General features: G+C 41.4%; 1 protein-coding gene across 1 annotated transcript; it reads left to right on the top strand.

Moving 5' to 3' along the window:
- Positions 1–3,877: 3,877 nt before the first annotated feature.
- NFIL3 (nuclear factor, interleukin 3 regulated) lies at positions 3,878–5,263 on the top strand (the record flags this gene model as incomplete). The annotated part of the gene is made up of 1 exon (XM_084236180.1): positions 3,878–5,263. One exon carries the CDS (start codon positions 3,878–3,880, stop codon positions 5,261–5,263), a length of 1,386 nt encoding a protein of 461 aa, XP_084092306.1.
- Between the last annotated feature and the right edge of the window lie 6,690 nt (positions 5,264–11,953).

Raw genomic sequence — 11,953 nt, 5'->3', positions numbered from 1 at the left:
GGTCCCACATGGCGCGCAGACCTCTCCTGCCGCCCGCTGCTCCCCTCAGCAATGTACTTCGGTCCTTCTGCCTGCTCTGCTCCCCGCTCTGGCTCTGGTGAATTCTCTCACCCTCCCGCGCTTCTGACTGTACCCAGTGCATGTATAAACAAAAACAGACAAACAAACAAACAAATAAATAAAACATGCCTCTATAAAAAAAAAGTTTAAAAAATATAAAAAAATAAAAAAATAAAATAAAATGATTCTGAGGAAGTTGGCGAAAAGTTCCAGATGGTACCTGGGTTGGCCTAAGGAGTTCTGGCAGCGTCTGGTAGTGCTTTGCTGCCCCCAAAGTGATGTAGTATATGAGTGTCCATGGCTCAGAAATAACTGAGAAGGTGCTGTATGTAAATGAGATGCACACATACTCACCAGAACAACCCCAGAAAGATTGGAGGGGGTGTTCTTAGAGGGCTGATTGGACTAGGGTCAGCACTGCTGCTTAACTAGCTGTGACACTGGGCAGGCAGATCGTTTAATTTCTTTGAACCTTCATTTTTTTTTGAAAATGGTTAATGAAATGTGGTAGGCCAGGCTCACAGCAGGCAGAGTAAATGTTGCACAGTAAGTCTTCAATAAATTACAAATGTCATGATTGTTTTTCTTATTATCACTCTGCCAAGGGAAAAAAGCAGTGCAGTTAGAAATACTTGTGTACCAGGGTCCAGGCTGGTGGCATGCCGGTCACGCCCCTTGCTCACTACCATATTCGCCAGTCTGGCTCCCACCAAAGACTAGGAATGCCTTGTCTCCTCCTTGCAGTTTGGTTTTTACTTCCATCTGCATGAGCTCCCAGTCTGGCTCAATGTCCAGTATACAGTAGGTGCTCCATATATGTTGAATCAAGCAATCAAACAGTAAGTGAAGCTCTTTGTCATCAGTAAACAAAATCTTTTTTTTTTTAAAGACTTTACTAATCTCATTAAATTAAAAAGAAAGTATTAGAAAAGTTGTTTGGTCACAAAACTTTCTTACGTGAGGCAAATTAAGTCAATCAAATGTTGAGCACCTAATATGTTCATTTTGTTGCTAGGATACAAATATATTAATGTGTGCCCAAAATAGTTTGTAGTCTAGCAGGTATACAAAGTAGGAAGATACACAGTGTACAAATTCAGCATCTATCTCTATAGTATCGCTCACTGCTACTACTGATAAACTCTTTTCAAGATTATGTGATAAATAATATTACAGAAAATATCCTAAAATAGTATGTAGTGATTTGCCAGTGGAGTCAGAGAGACAGTTCATACCTGAAAATGAAGAAAGAAACCCAGAGTCCAGTGCATATAGTAAAATTGACATAGGAAAAGATTAACTCAAAAGAAGGAGATAGTCTGCACATGTTAAATGCAACAAAAAAGTTGTAGAAATGATGAAGTGGACATATAGGGGCCAGAAGAAAGGGGTCAAAGAGATTTTCAGACAAGTTTGGGATATCTTCATTAAATGGAAATAGGACTATTTTTTCTCTTCACTGTGGTGAGGATTGCCTGTCCCCACTCTCACTATAGTCTTAGCATATCCCTTTGGACCAGGAGGTTGAGAAAAGTCTCAACACACTTGATGTGCAACTTAGATGATAAAAATGGAGATAAGAGAGTGAAATGATGAAAAATTTAGGAAAAGCAACTAACTCAGGCAGAACGGCATAACTGTAAAAAGTTTTAGGTAAAGGTGAAATGTGAAAAGTAATGTCATTTTTTTTTTTTTTTTGTTAAAGAAGGGACAGATTAAAGCATGTATGGAAGAAAAAGACGCCAGAGTTGAGAAAATCCCCATAATAATGGTGTGCATGGAACCATATGATTTTTTTTTTTTAAAGGAGTATCTGAAGAGATAGTGGAGATTTAAAAATCTCATTGGAAAAAAAAATCAAAGTAATTTTTCCCTTTGACTGGAATTTTTACTCTTTGCTTCAGTATTTTTTGGACTTTAGGATTGAGAGAATGTAATGTAGCAAACAGAAACCCTTCATAGGAGGAAAGACTATTCAACGTATAGAGGAAAGCTAGGTTTTCATATCAGAAAACTACATGAAAATCTAGGAGGTAGGACTGTTTTACTAGGTTGTAATTAGAAAATTTTCCTTTCTGCCCCATCATTGCCAGCTATGGCAGGCTCCTTCACTTCTTCTCCCACTAATGTTTTATTACAAAAAACAAACAGAAATTGGTATTAATAAGCACAGTTTCACTAAGTTACTACGGAAACAGCTTGGCTCAGTCTGATGGATAAAAACATGACATTAAACCTTATTCTTTATGATCTTGGAATTATTACATCATTCCTTCTGTTCCTTTTGGAAAGGAACTGGCAGGCTTTTCCAGCTGATAAAATTAAACTTCATTTTATTAGGCATTATAAAATTATGCATGAGAGTGACGTAAAACAAAAACACTAAATCTTTTTAATGTGGCAGGGTAGAATGGCATATGCGGATAGTTCTGAATGAGTGGTTGTCTCACCGTGCCTTGTTTATGAAAATATTGCCTGCTGGAAAATAAGGTGGAGAAGCACATCTAGAATACAGATCTAAAACTACCACAAAGAGATTATTGCTGTTAGAATCTAGTAAGGATTTATGATCTCAGAGGTCAAGTCAAATTCAGATTATAAATATTTCATCAGTCGAAGAGGAAGCTATTTGATGATTCTATTTTTAAGTTCTTATATGTTCTTTGAAACTAATTGGTAAAATGGAAAGAAACCCTTTCTATAATTATGTTCTCTCACTTTGAAAATATTTTAAGTTTCAAGAATGTACTGTACTTAAAAAAAATCTCTTTTAATAGTAACTGTCTATTTTAGTCCCAAAGTGCTACATAAATGAAATGACAGAATTTTCAGGACCAATAAAGCACTTTGGATGCTTCGATTTTAAGTGAATGTTTGCTAACTCAGTCTGAAGGAACCACAAAAAAAGACAATTTCTAACCTCAGCACAGATGCGTCAGAAGAGATGATTTTGTTAAGAATCCTTTTTGTCAGGTGTGCCAAGTCACCTGGTAGAATAAGCTAGAAAGGAGACAGCAAGGCAGTCAGGGGTGTGTTAGACAGGTTTGTGTCCAGATTAAAAATCAGTGTGTGGGGCTTTTATTTTAGTTTCTGTGGAAATAAAAATTGAGCTCCATTTTATATTTTATTCATTATATGTTTGCAGAATTTGTTTACTGATTATTAAAGAGTGTACTTGGCAATGTTCTCTTTTAAGATGTGAGCTTGTTTGTTTTGCAGTGGTATAAATGTTACCTAAAATTTTTCAGAAGCACTACGCTATGCAGGTACTATTTAAAAACTTGCCAACCTGGTGATCAGTCATTTCCTTCCTGTAAAGTTCCCTCCCAACAGGCCCCCTCCCACCACCATTTCTCCTGAAATACAGCTGGCCTCTGATTCTTCTGGGCAGGTGGTACTGGTTTTTTCTCTCTCACTCTCTTGGACTATATATTACGCTGCTGATTTAGTTCTTGCTAGGAATACGTCCCATACACTTTATAATATGGACATTTGGTACTTACTTCCTAAGATCGCAGGCTCTCTGAGGGAAAGAACTGTGTCTTATCAGACCTATACTCCCTAAGCACTTAGCATAGTACTTTGTACAGAACTGGTAATAAATACTGATCAAATGGATAACTCTTTCTTTGTGTGTATTTCAGGCAGCCTAGAAGACCTCTGCTGCATCCAGTAAGAGCCTGTGAGATAGAACCCGGACAGTCAAACAGAAGAAAGACTATTGATGGATTTTAAGCCACGGTGGTTAAAGCATTTGAGATTACTGGGGAAATAATTGGTCCTCCTCCGCCTCATATCTAGGTTCAGGTTGCTTCTGATGCAGCTGAGAAAAATGCAGGCTATCAAGAAGGAGCAGGCATCTCTGGATACCAGCAGCGTGGACAAGATGATGGTGCTGAATTCTGCTCTAACCGAAGTCTCTGAGGACCTTACAGCAGGCGAAGAGCTACTTCTAAATGAAGGAAGTATGGGGAAGAACAAATCCTCAGCATGCAGGAGGAAACGGGAGTTCATTCCTGATGAAAAGAAAGATGCCATGTATTGGGAAAAGAGGCGGAAAAACAATGAGGCTGCCAAGCGATCTCGTGAGAAACGTCGGCTGAATGACCTGGTTTTAGAAAACAAACTAATTGCACTGGGAGAAGAAAATGCCACTTTAAAAGCTGAGCTGCTTTCGCTAAAATTAAAGTTTGGTTTAATTAGCTCTACAGCATATGCTCAAGAGATTCAGAAGCTCAGTAATTCCACAGCTGTGTACTTCCAAGATTACCAGACTGCCAAGGCCAACGTGAGTGCCTTTGTGGATGAGCACGAGCCCTCGGTGATGGCGAGTAGCTGCATCTCTGTCATTAAGCACTCGCCACAGAGCTCTCTGTCTGATGTGTCAGAAGTGTCCTCGCTGGAACATTCGCAGGAGGCCCCTGCACAGGGGGGCTGCAGAAGTCCTGAGAGCAAGTTCCAAGTCATCAAGCAAGAGCCGATGGAGCTGGAGAGCTACGCGAGGGAGCCCAGAGATGACCGGGGCGCCTTCCGAACATCCGTGTACCAGACCTACATGGGGAGCTCTTTCCCCGGCTACTCACACTCGCCCCCGCTGCTGCAGGTGAACCGATCCTCCAGTAACTCCCCCAGAACCTCAGAAACTGACGAGGCCGTTGTCGGAAAGTCATCCGACGGAGAAGACGAGCAACAGGTGCCCAAGGGCCCCATCCACTCTCCTGTTGAGCTTCAGCGTGGACTTGCCACGGTGGTTAAAGTTCCAGAAGTGAATTCTTCTGCCTTGCCGCACAAGCTTCGGATTAAAGCGAAAGCCATGCAGATAAAAGTAGAAGCCTTCGATAATGAATTCGATGCCACGCAAAAACTTTCCTCACCTATTGACATGACATCGAAGAGACATTTTGAACTGGAGAAACATAGTGCCCCAAACATGGTACATTCTTCTCTCACTCCCTTTTCTGTGCAAGTGACGAACATTCAAGATTGGTCTCTCAAACCAGAACACTGGCATCAAAAAGAACTTAGTGGCAAAACTCAAAATGGTTTTAAAACTGGAGTTGTTGAAATGAAAGACAATGGCTACAAAGTTTCTGACCCAGAGAATTTGTTTTTGAAGCAGGGCATAGCAAACTTGTCTGCAGAGGTGGTCTCACTTAAGAGACTTATAGCCACACACCAAATCTCTGCTTCAGACTCTGGGTGATTACTACTGAATGGGCTCCAGGCAGATGTCATTTGCAATAGATGAGTACATTTGTATTAGGCTGAATTTTCACTGGACCTGTGACGTCATTTCACTGTAATGTTCACATGTTGTCTGTTGGGTGTCTGTGCACAGATAATCTGAAGATTAGATTGCGTTATTACTCTGCCTTGTGTATATAGTCAGCTCATCCTTGCAAAGGCTGTATATACTGAACATTATTTTTGTTGTTCTATTATAAAGTGTGTACGTTACCAGTTGCAATAAAGGATTGGTGACAAACACAGAACTTCTGCTCCATTGCACTTGATTTTAAGAAAAAGAAAAGGCAATTTAAATTCCAAAAGTAGATTTTATGGCGTTCTATGTTTGTTTGGGGGAGTGTTCTCCTCCTGAGTAAGAGAAAACTGAAATGTAAGTTCAGCAAATAATTTGCTTTTCCTCTCATTTGACCCAGGCAATAATAAGTTTCAAGACATTTCAGAATAAGAGAAGAAACAATGAATTTCCTTGCAGTTGAGGCTAATTTACTAAGTCACTCCCCTGTTCTTTATTTATACTTTAAGGTTAAGTTTTTGCTATAATTTTTTTAAAGTAGTGTTTGCCATCAGCGCTTTTTAGTCATCTGTCTTTTAAGTGTGACACATGGATGTGGATAGTTGAATCACTGACCCACTTATTAATTAGAGGTTCTTTTAAAAGAGTGGATAAAGACTAAGGATGAAGTCATTTTTATGTTATTGTAAACTTTAACAGTCCTGGAGTGTAACAGTCTAGGGCATTAAGATAGTGAAATACTGGTTTTATTTCGTTTTGAAAACTTCAAAGAACACATCAATTATCACATAGCAACCAACATATATTCTCAATATATATAATGACTCATTTTTAAAAGTGTTGTTAATGATGAATATAAATAATAGCTATGTTTAAGGACTCATTTGGAAACTACTTATAACAGAAACGTCCTAAAAAAAAAAAAAGCATCATTCTGAGTAAATTGGTGGGTGATAAGCTCATTATTGATGATTTGTCTGGTACCCTCCATTGGCCCAGAAGAGTAAGTGCCGTCACGCGTGGGCTCAGGGTACTTCTGTTGCATGGCAGGTGCCACTGGCATCGGGTGAGGTGGGAAGAGGTGGGTGGATACTGGCCAACACCACCAACACCCTCTCAAGAACCATCTCTTTCCACACCTTTTTCTGTTCTGAAAGTGTGTGGAGCAACTTGAGGCTTCTTAGAATATGTGCAATGTGACTTAACCCTCTCTGTTCCTCTATCTCCTGGGTGCCCTGGAACAGCCCACTGTTGCAGGGGTCTGCTGTCTTTTGACTGCCCAGTTTGGTAAAAGCCTAATTTTTCATATGTTAAATTTCCTGTGTTTTTATATTTTTAAAAGTGTGGGCCTTTGAATCAAAAGCAATGCCAGCAAAAAACACACTGAAACGACATCCACTTTGTCCTTTAGTCACCAGTTTTCTCGCTGGATCTCCTGGCCCTTAGAGAAATGTGTTGCCAATCTTACCCATGACCTTCTCTGTTAGTATATTAGTGACTAGGTGAAACCTAGAAGAATGTCACAAAGCAGAGCAATCTGAAATATCGGACGGTAGTCTGGACCCTAAGGCCTCTGACAGCTTTTGAATGGATGGGCTGGATCTAACAGTGTGCATTATAATGGGGATGCAATGCAATGTCATATTCCTGTGTTAAACAAAAAGAAAAGCTGCCCAGGTTCACAATGGGGAGGAAAACAATAACACAACTACATATGGGGAGAAAATAGCTTTAGTTCTTTCCAGCTCACTTTGAGTCAGCTCCCAGTGGAATATTTGGTCTTGTCGACGCAGCGTCCAAGCACAGAGACAACTGTCCTGCTGTCCCAGGGTGCACAGGCCTACGAGGTGCAGTATAGGCATTCCACAGGAGCCTGCCAGAGATGGGAGAGTTCACAGCCCTCAGAAGTGTGAAGAAAACTGTGGCTAAATTGCCCCCAAGAGGAACAAATCTTATACTGTGTGGTATAGTAAGAGCAAGTGGACAGTAGCAAGAAAGGTAGATCTTGAGTTGTTTTAAAGCAGTGCATTCATCGGGCTGTGCCAAAGCACTGGCCCTCCTGAGAGCCTGCACCTTTCATAGTGATTGATCACAGCAAATAAACCATGCTGGGATGCCGTGTTCCTTAGTCATTTTGCCTTGTAATTTCAAGGAACTAAGATGTAGTCAGATGATGTTTCAAATGCTCCTCTTTAAAAATAAAAGGAATGAACAATTCAGAACTCACTAGGAATCAAGGGAAGATAAAGTCACATTTAGCTGTGACACTTCTATTTCATGATGTCAAACTAAGGAAATGATACCGTCATTCCCTCCTACTCACAACGCTCAAAAGAAGTGATAAGGAAATGTGCTTCCAACCAAATAAATCTATAACTACTGAAAAACAAGAAATGGAAGGCTCAGAGCCAAAGTTTTAAGAGTTCCCAGAAAGGTGGTTATCAGGTAGGTTCAGTAGGAAGAAGCTGCAGCTGGCAAAACACAAGCCTCACCCAGGCCGCGGCCTGAGCAGGGAGGGGGATCCTCAGTGACCAGCAGTGCGGCTGATGGGGACACTGCAATAGAAACAGTGAATTTCCCCTGAGCCGACACAGGAGGTGGTGGGATCCAGAGAAGCAAGGCATGGCCCCAGGCTGCTGTTCCCCTGTTGGGTACAGATATGTGTGTCCCCAATGACAGGCTCATCCCTCTTGTGTCCAACAGTATCTCTTTGCTGCTATTATTTTATTGCTGTGTCCACTTTATAAAGGGGGAAATACTGAGATTCTGAGGTTAACTTGCCAAAGCTCTAACAGAGGTCAGAACTCAGGCCCCTGGGACCAGGCCACGGGACTAGAGGATGTCTTATCTGCAGGTGAAAAGGAGGGAAATTAAAGTGTCCCCGTTGTGCTTTTTCTCTGTAAATTAGTAAATCTGCTCTTTAAGCACCCGCCTTCATATTGCATGACAGTGTGTGATGGCCCCTTAAGGAGCAGCTACTCCCTAATAAAAACAGTAAATATGTGTGTAGTTCCTCCACTTCATCTGGATGCTCACCTCTTCTGAAGTCCAGACTCCCATAAATGGGCATCTTTTGGTCACATAACCATCGTAAATTGAAAACATTAAAAAAGTTGTTAGTTTTTTAAAAATTGCTAACTATCAACCTCATTTTTAAAAACTAGAGTAGCCCTGAAAAGTGAGTGTCATTGACAGCACTCATTTGGTTTAGGTCCTTTGTGTGTTTTGCAGGGCAGGGTTGGAAATTGTTCAGGAAATACAGCCATTGGGATGATTTGTACAGTGTCCCAAAGCTGCCCCAGAAAATTTTCAGTAAGAAAAACTTGCCAAGGATGTGAAATTGTGGGATACTCACAGAACTTCTGAACTGCAGTGCAGCTAGAAAAATGTGGACTGGACATTTTCTAGAAAGGTAATATAGCAGATGACTGGTTTAAGGCTTTGGCAGTATTTCCCATGGAGGTAGCTTACCTTGACTCTAATGGACAGAAGGGAAAAGTATTTCTAAAATGAGTGGAAATAAGTGGTAACCACCTGGGTAGAGGAGAGAGGTGGCATTAGATGGTGACAGACACCACTTAAAAGGTCCAGAGAGCTTGCAGCTGTGGCACTGAGTCATGGAGCCAGGGGTGCTCCCGGGCTGCTACGGTTCAAGTTTGATGATGTGAGCCAAGTGAGAAGTACTAGGTAAAAGAAACTAAATCAGCCAGTCACCCAGATAGCATGTCTGATAGCTCCTTTGGTGAGGCTTACCTACTCAAGAGGGAAGAGGAAACTGGGGAAAGTGCTGCAATAAAGTCAGAATTCTGGGTCTCCCCCGTGGCACAGCGGGTTGAGCGCTGCGCTGTGAAGCTCTCTGCAGCCTCTGCAGTGCGGGTTCAATTCCCGGCCGACCAGGGAGATTCCCACATGGCGCGGCAGACTTCTCCTGACTCACCCGCTCTTCCCCGCAGCAGTGTCTTTGGTCCCTCTGCCTGTTCTGTTCCCCGCTCTGTCTCTGGTGAATTCTCTCACCCTCCTGTGCCTCTGACCTGTACCCCAGTTCTTGTATAAATAAATAAATCTTTTAAAAAATAATTTTAAAAAAAGAAGAAAAAGTCAGAATTATTTAGAATTCTATCCTTTGAAAAGAATAAAGTTCTTCTGAAAATGTATAGGGACCAAATCATAAATATAGGAAAAAAGAGGACAGAGGAAAGAAAGCTGTTTAGCACCAACACGGCGATGTAAGAGGGATAGGGCAGGGGAAATGGGTGAAAAGTCTAAATGAACCACCCTGTGGTAAACAGATACTCATTGTAGCAAGGCTTATAAATAGGGGGTACAGTGGGGGGCGGGGAGTGGTATTTTAGCAGCTTAGCAGCTGTGAAGACATCCAGGGTGAGAGGAAACTTCCTTTTTGAAGAAATTAGCACGTGGCCGGGGTCACAAGGAAAACCCGAGCAACAGTGATGTCAGCAAGTACTGACACCAAGAGACATGAGTAGGTTGCTTTGCAGAGAAGGTGGGAAGGTGTCAGAGGAATGTTGTGCTTTGGAGGGAGCTTAGGGTGACTTGATGGGAAGGAGATAAGGAGAAAAGAATGGTGAGCAGGAAGTCATCAGCCTGTCTGAGTTTATTCCAGGGATCAGGGGCCAAGTAGAATGTAACAAGGCAGTGGGAAGCTACACATAAAGTTGGGTTTTGAATACAACAGGGCTGTGCTTATTCAAGGGGCTGGACACCCCCTTACTGAACAGAAGCTTGAAGAATGCAAGGCCCCATTAGAAGGGGTAATTTTTCTGAGAGTTAGTGTTCAAATAGGCTTTGGAGGGACAGAAATCACCTATCAAAGTTTTTGTGGGGAACATGTCTTGATTAATCTTTGTAAGAATGCCATCTGGTCCTTGAACTTAAGAGTTTCTTTAAAATTACAACTGACCCCCAAATCATTCCGTTTTGCTATTTTCTGCCTTGGGTACCATCAGCCTTCTGAATATTTGTAAGATTTACCATCTGCTATTGCTCACTATGTCTTAGATTCCTGATGTAATAAAAATATAAATTATTTTAAATGGTTTGTTTTTAACTTCTTACTCCTTTTCACACATGTCCCCTAATGAATCCTTATTAAGCCATTAAAGTAAGTATGATAATTTATTATTACATATTTGCTTTTCTATAAAATGAGAACAGCTTGTCTATAATGGTAACAGAAGCTTCGATAACATCTGCTTTGGAGTTAACTTCTAACAGGCCTTGCCTGGAACAATCTGCTCTCCATAAAAGGGCTTCAATTGTTCCTGAGTCCCTGAGAAAAGATGGTACCAAATCAATTCCTGTCACTTTGATTTACATCATTTTTTAAGTCATTTTATTTTTGGCTGTAGATATTCTGTTCTTAAAAACATACTCCACTTACAAGAATTCCACAAAAAATCCATTGCTTAATATAGAATTCCTTTATATATAGACTGAAGTATTAGGAAGAGACATAGAATTAAGTCAAAGAATGTATTTATTGTGATCTTTGAGGTGTTCTTGTCATTTGAGGAATTCTTGCAATGAGTCAGAGGAACAGAAAGCTAAGTTAATCTCTCAGGATCTCTATCAGCAGAACTTTTCCTGTGTGATTAGCTGCAGTAGCAGTTCATTTACAACCAGTTTTAAACAAAGTTGTCTGCTTTGACCTGTTAAAACACAACTGTGATGTCAAGGCAATTACCTGGCTTCTCACTAGGAAGACTAAATTTTGCTGGTCAAGGTATGGTCTGGGCTCTAGCAGCTAGGAATTGATCTGGAAGCTTCTAGTACTAGAGATTCTCAGGCCTTACCCAGAATTAGAATATGCATTCTGGTCCTCCCCGGTGGCGCAGCGGTTGAGCGCTGGGTTGCGAAGCTGCCCGCGGCCTCTGCGGTGCCGGTTTGATCCCCAGCTGCTCCCCGGCCACCAGAGGAGGGTCCCACATGGCGCGCAGACCTCTCCTGCCGCCCGCTGCTCCCCTCAGCAGTGTACTTTGGTCCTTCTGCCTGCTCTGCTCCCCGCTCTGGCTCTGGTGAATTCTCTCACCCTCCCGCACTTCTGACTGTACCCAGTGCATGTATAAAAAAACAAACAAACAAATAAATAAATAAATAAAACATGCCTTAATAAAAAAAAAAAATTTAAAAAAAAAAAAAAAGAATATGCATTCTACCACTGTATACTATATTCTAATACTGTACATGCTGTAGACTAAGTATCTCATATCTACAATCTAAGAAGCCTCTGTCAGGGGTCTTTCTGCAATGTTTTGCTCATTCTGCTATTGGAGTGCTTTTCACATTGTGCAGAGATTATGTTTAGGTGTCCGTCAGCAGGTCTGGACTGCATGCTCCTCAAAAGCAGGTGCTGTGTTCTCCCCTTCATTGCCTCCTCAACTTCTAAGAGACTGACACGCGCACATACATGCTCAGTATGTATTTGTGAACAGACTGGACATATTTGGAAATAAGCAGCCTCTGAGGCAGTCATCTTGTACTCCACTTGACAGGTTCAAAGTGGTGGATGGAAAAAGTGCAGAAGACCACGTCTTCTAACCTGGTCTTGGGACATTCCACACCTGTGATGGGGCTTAGGTCACCGCATCCGTTTGCCTCAGTTTCCATATTTTA

Source organism: Talpa europaea (genome assembly GCF_964194135.1).
Source record: "Talpa europaea genome assembly, chromosome: 7".
NCBI lineage: Eukaryota > Metazoa > Chordata > Mammalia > Eulipotyphla > Talpidae > Talpa > Talpa europaea.
The sequence above is the reverse complement of the archived record's forward strand: the minus strand, read 5'-3'. Positions and strand labels throughout refer to the sequence as shown.